Consider the following 13,978-nt stretch of genomic DNA (forward strand, 5'->3'; position numbering starts at 1 on the left):
CACCCATTATGTATGTTGGGTGTTGGAATGTGGCGAGTCTTATGAAGTCTGGAAATACTAGGTAGCATCGTCTGAATGGGATGTATGTTGAGGCAAATGTTGTAGGTCCTAGAGAGGTTTCTATGGTTACTGCTAACATGTCTGAGTGGAAGTCGTCTATTAGTTTGTGTTTTAAGTGTGTTTGAACCGCAATGCATGTTCCGTCGTGTTTTTCTTGTGAGGTGTTTATGGAGTGAGTGGTGTATCCTGGTATTTTTATTGGTCTGTCTTTGTTACATCCGTGTCCGTTGATGATTATGATATTTGGGTCTATTCGTCTGTAGGTGTTTATTAGTTCGTGTCTTCTGCTGTGCCAGTCTAGTACGTTGTGCTGTAGGACTTTGAGTGTAGTGTACATGTTGGTGTTTATTTGTGTGTTTTATGTGTTTGTTGTGTTTTATGTGTTTGTTGGTGTTTTGTTTATTTTCCTGAACTTATTTGCTGGAATCAATTTGATTTCGTTGAGGTCGACGTACCCTAAAAGGGTTTTATACCTGACCTAGTGGGCACCATTGCCAGATTGCTCAGGCGGAAAACCAGTATTTACCAAAAACGATACCTTCAACAGTTCGACAGGATGAGGAACAGGATGAGGAAGAAGTGAAAGAAGAGGAAGATGAGGAGAAGTTGGAGGAGGAGAAGGAGGAAGAGGAGGTGGAAAAAGAGGTGGATGAGAAGGAAGAGGAGGAGGAGGAGAATAGTAAAATATATAAAAATTAGTACATTGATAGGGTATGACAGAAAATCTTGAAAGTAATAAAAAGATGTTTTGGAAAGAAATTAAGAGAGGAAGAGGAGGCGAATCAAGTAGAGAAGAAAAGGTAAAAGGTGCAGATGGAGAGATGATAATGGAAGAGAAGGCAGTAAGGGGAAGATGGGCAGAATATTTTAGGGAGTTGCTAAATGTGAAGGAAGATAGGGAGGGAAAGAGAGTTGCAGTGGGAAATGCTAAGAAAATGACCGTGATGAGTGAGGAAAATGGAGGAGAAATAAGGAAGGATGAAGTGAAGGCAGTTAAGATGATGAAAGCAGGTAAGGCACCTGGTCTGGATGGATGCCATGCAGAATGTCTAAAAAGAAAAATGAGGTACAGTGATGGTGGACTGGTTGGTGAGGTTATTTAATGTTTGCTGGAGAGAGGGTAGAGTGCCAGAGGACTGGAGGAGTGCCTGTATAGTTCCTCTTTACAAGGGAAAAGGGGACAAGTGTGAATGTAGTAGTTTCAGAGGGATTAGCTTGTTAAGTGTAGTTGGGAAGGCTTATGGGAGGATCTTGATTGAGAGGATTAGGAGAGGAACAGAGGGAGTAATTGGTGAGGAACAGTGTGGATTTAGAATAGGTAGAGGTTGTGTATATCAGATCTTTGTGGTAAGACAAATATGTGAGAAAGCTATAGGAAAGGGGAAGGATCTTTTTTGGGCCTTTTATGGATCTGGAAAAGGCTTACGATAGGGTAGACAGAAAGGTACTGTGGGAGGTTATGCAGATATATGGGATAGGAGGAAAGCTTCTAGGAGCTGTCAAGAGTTTTTATGAGAGTAGTAGAGCTTGTGTCAGGATTAGAAATGGAGAGAGTGAGTGGTTCGAGGTAAAGGTGGGACTTCGTCAAGGATGCGTTTTGTCGCCCTGGCTGTTCAACTTATACATGGATGGGGTAGTGCGAGAGGTAAATGCAAGGGTAGAGGGTCAGGGATTGGAGATGGTTAAAGGAAATGGAGAAAAGTGGGAGGTGAGTCATCTATTGTTTGCGGACGACACTGCGCTTGTGGCAAAATCGGAGGGACTGAGGAAGTTGGTGACAGAGTTTGGGAGAGTATGTTATAGAAAAAAGCTAAAGATAAATGTGGGTAAAATTAAAGTGATGAGATGTACAAGGGGTGAAAGTGGCAGTAGACTGGAAGTGAGCATTAAGGGAGAGCGACTTGAGGAAGAAGATAGTTTTAGATACTTGGAAGCAAATGTGGTAGGAAAGGGTGGAGTGGTGGAGGTAGAATGTAGATTGAGAGAAGCGAGTAAATGCCTTGGTGGATCAAAAAGTGTAACGAGGAATAGATATTTGGGAATGGATGCTGAGAGGAGATCGTATGAAGGAGTGATTTGTGCCAACAGCACTGTATGGGGCAGAAACGTGGAACATAAGAGAAGAAGAGAGAAGGAGTTTGAATGTGTTTGAGATGAGGTGTCTGAGAAGTATGGTGGGGGTTACTAGGCTAGATAGAGTGAGAAATGAGGAGGTGAGGAGGAGAACAGGGGTGAAAAAGGAGCTGGGAGATAGGGTTGATGAAAGAATATTAGGATGGTTTGGACACATGGAAAGAATGAGTGAAGAAAGACTAGTAAAAGAGGTATGGAAGGCAGATGTGGAGGGAGTGAACATGAGGGGAATACCTAGGATGTGGAGTATTGATTAGGTGAAGGGGGATATGGGGAAGAGGTGAATGTCTATTGAGGAAGGATGGGAGAGGACAGAAGATAGTGGTGAATGGAGAATGGTTGTATATGGATGATGTTGTGATGCATGAGGTGGAATGGGCGGGGGGATGGGGAGTAAGGTAGTATGTGTGAGCAAAATTTGACGCAACCCGAAGGAATTTCTCCCCGTCTTCTCCTTTTATGCATGAGGGGACGGAGAGGGGGGTCGCCAATTTAATGAAGCGGCCTTGCTGTGGATGTGCTGTGTCTTGCGACACACACACACACACACACACACACACACACACACACACACACACACACACACACACATATATATATATATATATATATATATAGTATATATATATGTATATATGTCCTTATATATACCTATATATATATATATATATATATATATATATATTACATATTTATATATACTGTACATACATACGTACACACACACACATATATATATATATATATATATATATATATATATATGTATATATATATACATATATATATATATATATATATATATATATATATATATATATATATTTATCGGCTGAAAGAAACCTGCACAGCGAAGCTATAGCGATAATCCCATACCACACTCCTGGTCATATGGCCATTTCCCGAAGGTTGAGTGTGGTTTGAATTTTCCGCCAAAATCATCGGGAATTTAAAATTCCCGGCTCTGTGCAGGCATGCGCATTGTCGACCCCACCTCCCCCTCCCTATCCCCTCCCTTCTTACCCGGCTAGCTCGAGCCGGACGTCGCGTCACTTAGATCGCGGAAACGGGACCGAGTGGTTAACTCGCTGCCCACATGGGAGCAGGCGGTCCCGTTTCCTGCTGGTTAATCGTCTGTTAGTTTTATCGCTTTCCGCTTGGCTGCTGGTTTGTCTCATTCTTCGACTTTGATTTTATACGAGCACAATCCGTCCCCGTCTTCGAGCCGTCCCTGGTAAACAACCCGGGTCCTCTCGGAGGACAGGGGACGTGTCTTATGGTACGGAGTGTGGCGCCCCCCAGGGTCATCAGGCCTCTCGGCAGCGCCATACCTCTGACCATCATCGGTCCTCTATTGCCTCACGGTTTGTTTCAGGCCCTAGGCGTAGACTTTGACCATATACGATCGCAATACGTCCCCGTCTCCAGGCCGTCCGTGGTAAGAACCCGGGCCTCTTTGAAGACGGGGGGGACGTGTCTTATGGTACGGAGTGTGGCGCCCCCCAGGGTCATCAGGCCTCTCGGCAGCGCCATAGCTCTGACCATCATCGGTCCTCTATTGCCTCACGGTTTGTATCAGGCCCTAGGCGTAGACTTTGACCATATACGATCGCAATACGTCCCCGTCTCCAGGCCGTCCGTGGTAAGAACCCGGGCCTCTTTGAAGACAGGGGGACGTGTCTTATGGTACGGAGTGTGGCGCCCCCCAGGGTCATCAGGCCTCTCGGCAGCCCCAAACCTCCGGTCATCAATGGTCCTCTAACAGCCTCATAGCTTGCTTCGTCAGGCCCTAGGCGTAGACTTTGACCTTATACGATCGTAATCCGTTCCCCATACGTCTTCGGGTCGTCCGCGGTAAGAACCCGGGCCTCTCGGAAGAGAGGGGGACGTGTCCTATGGTACGGAGGGGGTGCCCCCGAGGGTCATCAGGCCTCTCGGCAGCCCCATACATCCGACCAATAATGGTCCTCTAACGCCTTAATGGCTCCCTTTGTGAGGCCCTAGGCGTAGACTTTGACCTTTTCCACTCGTAATCCGTTCCCCATACGTCTTCGAGTCGTACGTGGTAAGAATCCGGGCCTCTCGGAGGACAAGGGGACGTGTCCTATGATACGGAGGGTGACGCCCCGAGGGTCATCAGGCCTCGGCAGCCCCATACCTTCGACCAATAATGGTCCTTTAACGCCTTATAACTTTCTTTGTCAGGCCCTAGGCGTAGACTTTGACCTTTTCCACTCGTACTCCGTTCCCCATACGTCCTCAAGTCGTCCGTGGTAAGAACCCGGGCCTCTTGGAGGACAAGGGGACGTGTCTTATGATACGGAGGGTGGCTCCCCGAGGATCATCAGGCCTCGGCAGCCCCATACCTCCGAGCTTCAATGGTCTTCTAACGCCTCACGGCACCACCCTCCTTCCAGGTTTCTTAAAAAAACAAAAAACAAAAAACACCACCCAGCCCTTCTCATGAGCCACAGCCAACCTCTTATCAACTTCACTTGGCTTGAGTTTAAAGATGACTTACCTGATGTTCCACCCCCAAGTAAAACACAAAAGAACTTTAGACTTAGGGAGTCTAGTGTTAGTTAAAATGAGTATAAATTAGTTCAAAGAAACTACAATCATTTAGTGTAATGAGAAGAGGAAAATCAGTTTTAAATAGTACAGTTTAAGTTGGCGCAAAGTGCTAGGTATTACATAAATAAAATGCCTTGACCTTGGAGAAAAAAAAAAAAAAAAAACAGGTCGAAATGGACATGACTTCTCCTATTCAACTTAAGCTAATCTATAGTCATGATGGTCAAGAACTTTACCATGTTGAAATTAATTTCAACGCTCACTGTGACTTAGGTCGAAATGACCATGACTTTTCCTATTCAACTTGAGCTAATCTACAGTCATGATGGTCGAGAATTTTACCATGTTAAAATTAATTTCGACGCTCACCGTGACTCAGGTGGAAATGGACATGACTTTTCCTATTCAACTTGAGCTAATCTACAGTCATGATGGTCGAGAATTTTACCATGTTAAAATTGATTTCGACGCTCACTGTGACTTAGGTCGAAATGACCATGACTTTTCCTATTCAACTTAAGCTAATCTGTAGTCATGATGGTCAAGAATTTTACCATGTTAAACTAATTCAACGCCCACTGTGACTCAGGTCGACATGAACATGACTTTTCCTATTCAACTTAATTTAATCTACAGTCATGATGGTCGAGAATTTTACCATGTTAAAATTAATTTCGACGCTCACTGTGACTTAGGTCGAAATGACCATGACTTTTCCTATTCAACTTAAGCTAATCTGTAGTCATGATGGTCAAGAATTTTACCATGTTAAACTAATTCAACGCCCACTGTGACTCAGGTCAACATGAACATGACTTTTCCTATTCAACTTAATTTAATCTACAGTCATGATGGTCCAGAATTTTACCATGTCAAAATTTATTTCAACGCTCACTGTGACTCAGTGATGTCACGGTATGATAAGATGACGTCATTGTGATAAATTGACGTCACCATGTAGTCCTATGACGTCAATTTGTGTCCCTGTGACGTCACGAGACGATCCTATGGCGCCATGATCAATCCGGTGACGTCACAGTATAATCACATGATGTCACTAGGTATTAAACATATAGAAGTCCGCTTGTGGGTGATGAGACGTCACAAATTGCCATAGCACACTATTGGATGAAGACGCTCGCCACGGGCTTCGAGAACTTCCCGCGGGAAGACTTGGGGTGAGTTGGATACATACCGAGGGTCCAGGCCCGTCTTCGTGGGAGACGCTCAGGGAACGTCTTCACCCAGGACGAAGCCTCTTGACTAACGCCCACGGACGAGGTCGCTCGGAAACGAACTTGGCCTCGCATACTCCCTTTCGGTTTCTCGCTTACCCCGAGGATCTTCACGAAACTAGTGAGAGTGGTAGGCGTACGTTGGACGGAAGCAAGCGTCTCCACACTCATGTTCCTAGACGGCTAGTTGATGCATTTGCCCACCGGGGAGGGTGCATCGGCCGACATCTCAGTGGCTCTGAGTGTGTTGGCGGACGTGGAGTCCGGGGTGGACTGGGACGGGTCTGTCCTTGCTCCCACACAGAGACTTTATTGGCTCGGGATTGAGTGGGACACAGTCAGCGTCCTTCGGGTGCTCCCCTGCGCCAAAAGAGCGTGCTTCTCTCACACGTCCTCCCTCCTTCGGTGGCGGGGGGGGGGGGGCCTCAACTTCGCGACCCCGGCCCTTCCACTGAGCCGCTTGGGGCGCCGACGGCTGGTACGGGAGGTCGACAGGAGCATACTGCTTCTCCCGCGTGACCTGCCCGGGCCGATACCCTCAGCACTCCACAGGTTGTTGCGTCCCTGGCTTCGGTCGGGGGCCCTACGCCGGTCGCTGGAGTTTCTCCGCACCCACTCTGTGGAGCGGGTGCGGGACCTAGGGACTGGACATCGACGACTCCCTTGGGGACACGGTGTCTCTACCACTCGGTCGCCCCTGTCCCATGTGTCGCCATGGAAACGGCTCCACCCCTCACATCTCAAAAAAGTGGAGGGGGCAAAGGGCGACCGAGGAGTGGGGAGGGGCCAGGAACCGTTGAACAGGATACAAATTTCGTATAATTTACGCATTGTGTGAACAGTGCAATGTTGTGCATGTCACATTCTTCGGCGTGGGTACTTGACGTTTCTGTCTCCCCTCTACTGAGTGATAAAATGAATAAGTCTCCCATAGGAAAGACACACGTAATAACGGTTTGATTCAGGCTTCACCTCTCCTCCCACCTGTCCTCGTCTCATGCATAGCTTCGCTGTGCAGGTTTCTTTCAGCCGATAATATTTCTTTGTCGCGGCTCGTGCCGCTTAAATTCTTCTTATCGGCTTAAGAAACCTGCACAGATTTAGGGTCCCTCCCTCCTCCCACAGGCGAAGCCTTTATTTCTCATTGAAGTGACGCGACGCCCGGCTCGAGCTAGCCGGGTAAGAAGGGAGGGGATAGGGAGGGGGAGATGGGGTCGACAATGCGCATGCCTGCACAGAGCCGGGAATTTTAAATTTCCGATGATTTTGGCGGAAAATTCAAACCACACTCAACCTTCGGGAAATGGCCATATGACCAGGAGTGTGGTATGGGATTATCGCTATAGCTTCGCTGTGCAGGTTTCTTAAGCCGATAAGAAGAATTTAAGCGGCACGAGCCGCGACAAAGAAATAATATATATATATATATATATATATATATATATATATTATATATATATATCAATCGACTGATATAATATAAATCTATTTTCCCTAAAAAACGTAGACTTAGAGGTGCCTTGATACAGGTTTTTAAGATTCTAGGGGGAATTGATAACATCAAAAGTGACAAAATTTTCACACTCAATGAGAATCAGTCAAGAAACAATGGTCTCAAACTGTTAGGAAATAGATTTAATTTGGAAGTGGGTAGAGGCAACTTCGCCAACCGTGTAGTTAATGAATGTAATAACCTTCCTGTTGAGGCAGTGCAATGTAATTCAGTTCGAAGATTTAAGATTCATTTAGATAAACATCTATGCAAGATGCTTTAATGACTGTCATGTATTTTATTTTATTCATTTATTTGTTGTGTTATTGTTTGTCTGTGTATTATTATTTACTTGATTCTCATTTATTATTAATTATATGTCAATTTATTATTATTTCCTATTTACCTCTTTGTTTATTATTCAACAATACCTATGAATTTATTCATATATTTTATTTACTATTATTTATATTATTGTATTATTTATTTATTTATTAATTTATCTATTTATCCTTATTATATCTTTTTTCGCATCCGATCAAGTTATGAACCAAAAAGGTCTCCTGTCGGCATGATCCACCTTTGTAACTCTTTGTAATGCTTTGTCAGCTCGCTGGCCAAGCGGGTTAAAAGTTAGGGCGTCGGTACTTGCGGCGAAGGTCGAGGGGATGGCGGTTCGAGCCATGTCATGGACCAGGTTGTACCAAGGACATACTTCATTAAATTAAATCCTACAAAGTCCTCTGTAAGGGGCACCGTTCTAGCCTCCCGATAGGATGGAGTTTGTGACGTTGAACCATAGATGAAAGGAAAAGAATATATATATATATGTATATATATATGTATATATATATATATATATATATGTATATATATACATCTGTATATATATGTATATATATACATATATATACATATATATGTATATATATATACATCTATATATGTATATATATGTGTATATATATATATATATATGTATATACATATATATATATATATATATATATATACATAAGACAGTTCAAAAGGAGTTGGGTCAATATCAATTTGGTCGACTCACGTTCGAAGAAATAGCGTTGCCATATATTCGTTCTACATATCTATTTTCTACTTGAGCTTTGTAGAGTGATTAGATACTTCTACATTGTGGTACTGTGACATTGTTTAAATGTAAATGTAAGCTAAAGTGAACTGTTGAAGGAACCCTTATGGGAAATACCGGTGTTCCCCCTCCATTATCTGGCAATGATATCCGCTCGGTCAGGTATAAAGTCCTTGCAAGGGTACGTCGCCTCAAAATGCATCAATTCAGGCTACGCTGGAAAGGTAAGTTGTTACTTCTCTATCATTTTGTGATGTGGTACAACTCTTAACTGAATAAAATAACAAATTCTTAGACAATCCACGCTCCCTCTTGAACATGGACACATGAATAGAAAAACATAGAAATATTTGTTTGAACGTATATCATCCTTCAAATCATTGTTCCACATTGAACTTAGATATTCTATAAAAAAAAAAAAGGATCTAAATGATTGTTTTCAATTTCAGCTACAAAGATGGTGACCTGCATGAAGCTCCTGTTTCTGGTGGTGGTCGGCGTTTTGGCAACACTGGTCAGTCACGCCGACTCCAGGTCGCCCATACCACCCCAGTTTGATTGCAAATACTTCTGCAATGTTGGTGGTGGTCGTTATGAATGCTGTGATGATGGATATCCAAGTGAGTTGTTGTTGTTGTTGTTGCTGCTATTATTATTATTATTGCTATTATTATTATTATTATTATTATTATTATTATTATTATTATTATTATTATAATTATTATTATTATTATTATCATAATTAATATTATTATTGTTGTTGTTGTTGTTGTTGTTGTTGTTGTTGTTGTTGTTGTTGTTGTTGTTGTTGTTGTTGTTGTTGTTGTTGTTATTGTTATTATTATTATTATTATTATTATTATTATTATTATTATTATTATTATTATTATTATTATTATTATTATTATTATTATTGTTATTATTATTATTATTATTATTATTATTTCTTTCCAAAACTTCTTTTGGAAAGAAATTAAGAGAGGAAGATGAGGCGAATCAAGTAGAGAAGAAAAGGTAAAAGGTGCCAATGGAGAAATGATAATGGAAGAGACAACAGTAAGAGGAAGATGGACAGAGTATTTTAGGGAGTTGCTAAATGTGAAGGAGGATAGGGAGGGAAAGATAGTTGCAGTGGGAAATGCGAAGAAAATGAGAGTGATGAGTGAGGAGAATGGAGGAGAAATAAGGAAGGATGAGGTGAAGGCAGTTGTTAAGATGATGAAAGCAGGTAAGGCACCTGGTCTGGATGGATGCCATGCAGAATGTCTGAAAAAGGGAGGTCAAGTGATGGTGGACTGGTTGGTGAGGTTATTTAATGTTTGCTGGAGAGAGGGTAGAGTACCGGAGGACTGGAGAAGTGCCTGTATAGTTCCTCTTTACAAGGGAAAAGGGGACAAGTGTGAATGTAGTAGTTTCAGAGGGATTAGCTTGTTAAGTGTAGTTGGGAAGGTTTATGGGAGGATCTTGATTGAGAGGATTAGGAGAGGAACAGAAGGAGTAATTGGTGAGGAACAGTGTGGATTTAGGACAGGTAGAGGTTGTGTAGATCAGATCTTTGTGGTAAGACAGATATGTGAGAAAGCTATAGGAAAGGGGAAGGATGTTTTTTGGGCTTTTATGGATCTGGAAAAGGCTTATGATAGAGTAGACAGAAAGGCACTGTGGGAGGTTATGCATATTTATGGGATAGGAGGAAAGCTTTTGGGAGCTGTTAAGAGTTTTTATGAGAGTAGTAGAGCTTGTGTCAGGATTGGAGATGGAGAGAGTGAGTGGTTTGAGGTAAAGGTGGGACTTCGTCAAGGATGCGTTATGTCGCCCTGGCTGTTCAACTTATACATGGATGGGGTAGTGCGAGAGGTGAATGCAAGGGTAGTGGGTCAGGGATTGGAGATGGTTAAATTAAAATGGAGAAAAGTGGGAGGTGAGCCAGCTGTTGTTTGCGGACGACACTGCGCTTGTGGCAGGATCGGAGGAGGGATTGAGGAAGCTGGTGGCAGAGTTTGGGAGAGTATGTGATAGAAGAAAGCTAAAGATAAATGTGGGTAAATGTAAGGTGATGAGATGTACAAGGGGTGAAAGTGGCAGTAGACTGGAAGTGAGCATTAAGGGAGAGCGACTGGAGGAAGTGGATAGTTTTAGATACTTGGGTGCAAGTGTAGCAGGAAAAGGTGGAGTGAAGGTGGAGGTAGAATGTAGATTGAGAGAAGCGAGTAAATGCCTTGGTGGATTAAAGAGTGTAATGAGGAATAGACATTTAGGAATGGATGCGAAGAGGAGACTGTATGAAGGAGTGATTGTGCCAACAGCACTGTATGGGGCAGAAACGTGGAACATAAGAGAAGAAGAGAGAAGGAGTTTGAATGTGTTTGAGATGAGGTGTCTGAGAAGTATGGTGGGGGTTATTAGGCTAGATAGAGTGAGAAATGAGGAGGTGAGGAGGAGAACAGGGGTGAAAAAGGAGCTGGTAGATAGGGTTGATGAAAGAATATTAGGATGGTTTGGACACATGGAAAGAATGAGTGAAGAAAGACTAGTAAAAGAGGTATGGAAGGCAGATGTGGAGGGAGTGAACATGAGGGGACGTCCTAGGATGAGGTGGATGGATGGGGTGAAGGGGGCTTTGGGGAAGAGGGGAATGTCTGTTGAAGAAGGAAGGGAGAGGACGGAAGACAGAGGTGAGTGGAGAATGGTTGTATATGGATGATGTTGTGATTGCATGAGGAGGTAGTATATGTGAGCAAATTTTGACGCAGGCCGATGGGATTTCTCCCCGTCCTCTCCTTATATGCAAGGGGGGACGGAGAGGGTGGTCGCCGATTAAATGCAGCGGCCTTGCTGTGGATGTGCTGTGTCTTGCGACACTGCTTCTGACCCAGGGCGGTGGGATAGGTGCAGGTATGACCCTTCATCAAGGAGGTGCTCAGATGATTGGTCGGGTGGGAGGGGTGTGGAGTGTATTTAGGGATGAAATGGGTGGGAGTGTCTTTATGCCTTTCCCTTTTTGGCTACCTCCCTTCTTCTTCTTCTTCTTCTTCTTCTTCTTCTTCTTCTTATTATTATTATTATTATTATTATTATTATTATTATTATTATTATTATTATTATTATTATTATTATTATTATTATTATTATTATTATTACTATTATTATTATTATTATTATTATTATTATTATTATTATTATTATTATTATTATTATTATTATTATTATTATTATTATTATTATTATTATTATTATTATTACTATTATTATTATTATTATTATTATTATTATTATTATTATTATTATTATTATTATTATTATTATTATTATTATTATTATTATTATTATTATAATTATTATTATTATTATTATTATTATTATTATTATTATCATTATTATTATTATTATTATTATTACTATTATTATTATCATTATTATCATTATTATTATTATCATTATTATTATTATCATCATAATTATTTTTACTATCATTATTACTATTTTGTCACCGGCATTCAAAATGGTGGGGCCGTGAGCCCCCACTCTGGGGGTTGGGGGGCATGCATCTAAAAACCATTCACTAGTTTACACAAAATTCATAAACCAGTTATCTAGATATCCAACGCTTCACATTTTTAACACCATGAACAGTAAACCATAACTTTGACCCGGAGCTTAAATCAATTCTCTACGATCGAAGGTCAAAATATCTAACATGGTCGTCAGGAGGACCCTACGCCATTAGGCGCTGAGTACCTGCGGCCGAAGCAGTCCCCCTTGCCCTCTGTGCTTCAGGGACTCTTGGGGCTCGTCTAGGTCACTTTTGCCAATCGGAGAGGAGTGCGGGATTCGAACCCGTGTCTAGAAACAGTGTCATTAGTTAGGTCGCATGATGTAATCTACAGGTCATGAAAACTGAACCTAATTTGAGGGATTATCACACTGGTCTATTTTTCCTCCCACATCCTCCTCCCTCCAACCTCCATTCCAATAACTACAAATTGACTTCGCTTACACAAACCTTGGCCAATCTAAGAACATTCCAACAGTACCTCTAACATTGGTATAGGTTTTCAGTCTCTCAGTTCACCATTCAGCTTTGCTATGTATGACGGAAAGATATTTTGATATTTGAAAAAGGTAATATTGTAACCAAAGTTCTTTTTCACTTAAACAAATTTTCAACGGTCGACGTTTGTGAAGCCCGTGGAAGCCCAGTGTGATAATACCTTTAGTTAGTTAGATCATGCTAAGTTCAGCACATTCACTCCTCAACTCAATTACTAAGTTTACAAACACTGAGTAATGCCAACTATGATCTAAGAATACGAGACTTTATGGATGGGGATCAGGGTGGTAAGGCACATGAACTGGCTAGAGTATGACTTATGGTCTCTTGCAGTCTCCTTCATTCTTATGTTCTTGTGTTCTACAGTTGATGAGCGATGCGAGGTTCCTGAGAAGGCCTACGTGAACACGTACCAATGTTCTCCTGGACCTGTTTGTCTCTCTATCTTTAAAACCAAGAAATGCGGATCGACCAGAGAGAGATGCAGCGGCAACGAGTTTTGCTGCCCCGTGCACGCGCGCCCTGGAAACCTCGACTTCGCTTGTGCTTATCTTCAACATTAACCGAGTTCCACATTCCTCAAGTCTTTAGATCTGTGACTCTCGTCATCCTCGTTGTTCCTGTTTTTTTTTTTAACGATAAAGAATAAAGTTGTTTGTACTTGATTTCACGTTTTTTATGTTTATCCCTAATGCGTTAGGTTTTAGAAGGTTGTTAGGATTGACTACAGATAGAGTTCTTATGTAAAAGGGTCAATTAGTCCTGAACACGTTCTTTGCATCTAAATTGATCTAAACTGACACTGAAACTCGCCGGTAGACGATGAGCATCGAACCCGGAACCGGAAAGACTAAATAAAGAGTCCAGGATGATACCAAATGTACCACAGCTGCTGTGGTATACACGACCCGGTCGAATCACTGCACCACGAGTTTATATATATATGTATATATATATATATATATATATATATATATATATATATATATATATATATATATATATATTTACTAATGGAAACTGAGGAGATTAGGGGGGAAGAGATACACCATCACTGGGATATGCATGTCTTTGTAACAAAGAACTTAGATTCGGCTGAGATTATCATTTGGTTACAAAAATTGGAACGAAGATAAATATTATTGAAAGGTATCGTGGTCACAATCCGAGCAAATGGATTCCACATTAATAAATTTCTGAATACCTGAGCATAAATCACTTAAGGAGGATATCCAAGGAACTTGACAGAATTTAAAAGTTTCATCTTTGATTGCATAGGAGATTGAAAGGAGAACAATGTACTAATTTTGATATATTTCACTATTCTC

At 41.8% G+C, this 13,978-nt stretch overlaps 1 protein-coding gene across 1 annotated transcript; it reads left to right on the plus strand.

Moving 5' to 3' along the window:
* Nucleotides 1-8,666: 8,666 nt before the first annotated feature.
* Nucleotides 8,667-13,269, plus strand: LOC143028577 (uncharacterized). The gene is made up of 3 exons (XM_076190898.1): nt 8,667-8,823; nt 9,049-9,219; nt 13,017-13,269. Exons 1-3 carry the CDS (start codon nt 8,706-8,708, stop codon nt 13,211-13,213), a joined length of 486 nt encoding a protein of 161 aa, XP_076047013.1. The 5' UTR covers nt 8,667-8,705; the 3' UTR covers nt 13,214-13,269.
* The last annotated feature ends 709 nt before the right edge of the window (nt 13,270-13,978 follow it).

Source organism: Oratosquilla oratoria, chromosome 9 (genome assembly GCF_046742065.1).
Source record: "Oratosquilla oratoria isolate Oo_2021 chromosome 9, ASM4674206v1, whole genome shotgun sequence".
Taxonomy (NCBI): Eukaryota; Metazoa; Arthropoda; class Malacostraca; order Stomatopoda; family Squillidae; genus Oratosquilla; species Oratosquilla oratoria.

Excerpts from the sequence above, each read along its gene's own strand:
- LOC143028577 (XM_076190898.1), top strand. The coding sequence starts at position 8,706 with ATGGGAAATACCGGTGTTCCCCCTCCATTATCTGGCAATGATATCCGC. Across the intron at positions 8,824-9,048 it reads ATTCAGGCTACGCTGGAAAG|CTACAAAGATGGTGACCTGC; the intron begins GTAAGTTGTTAC and ends TTTCAATTTCAG. Across the intron at positions 9,220-13,016 it reads CTGTGATGATGGATATCCAA|TTGATGAGCGATGCGAGGTT; the intron begins GTGAGTTGTTGT and ends TGTGTTCTACAG.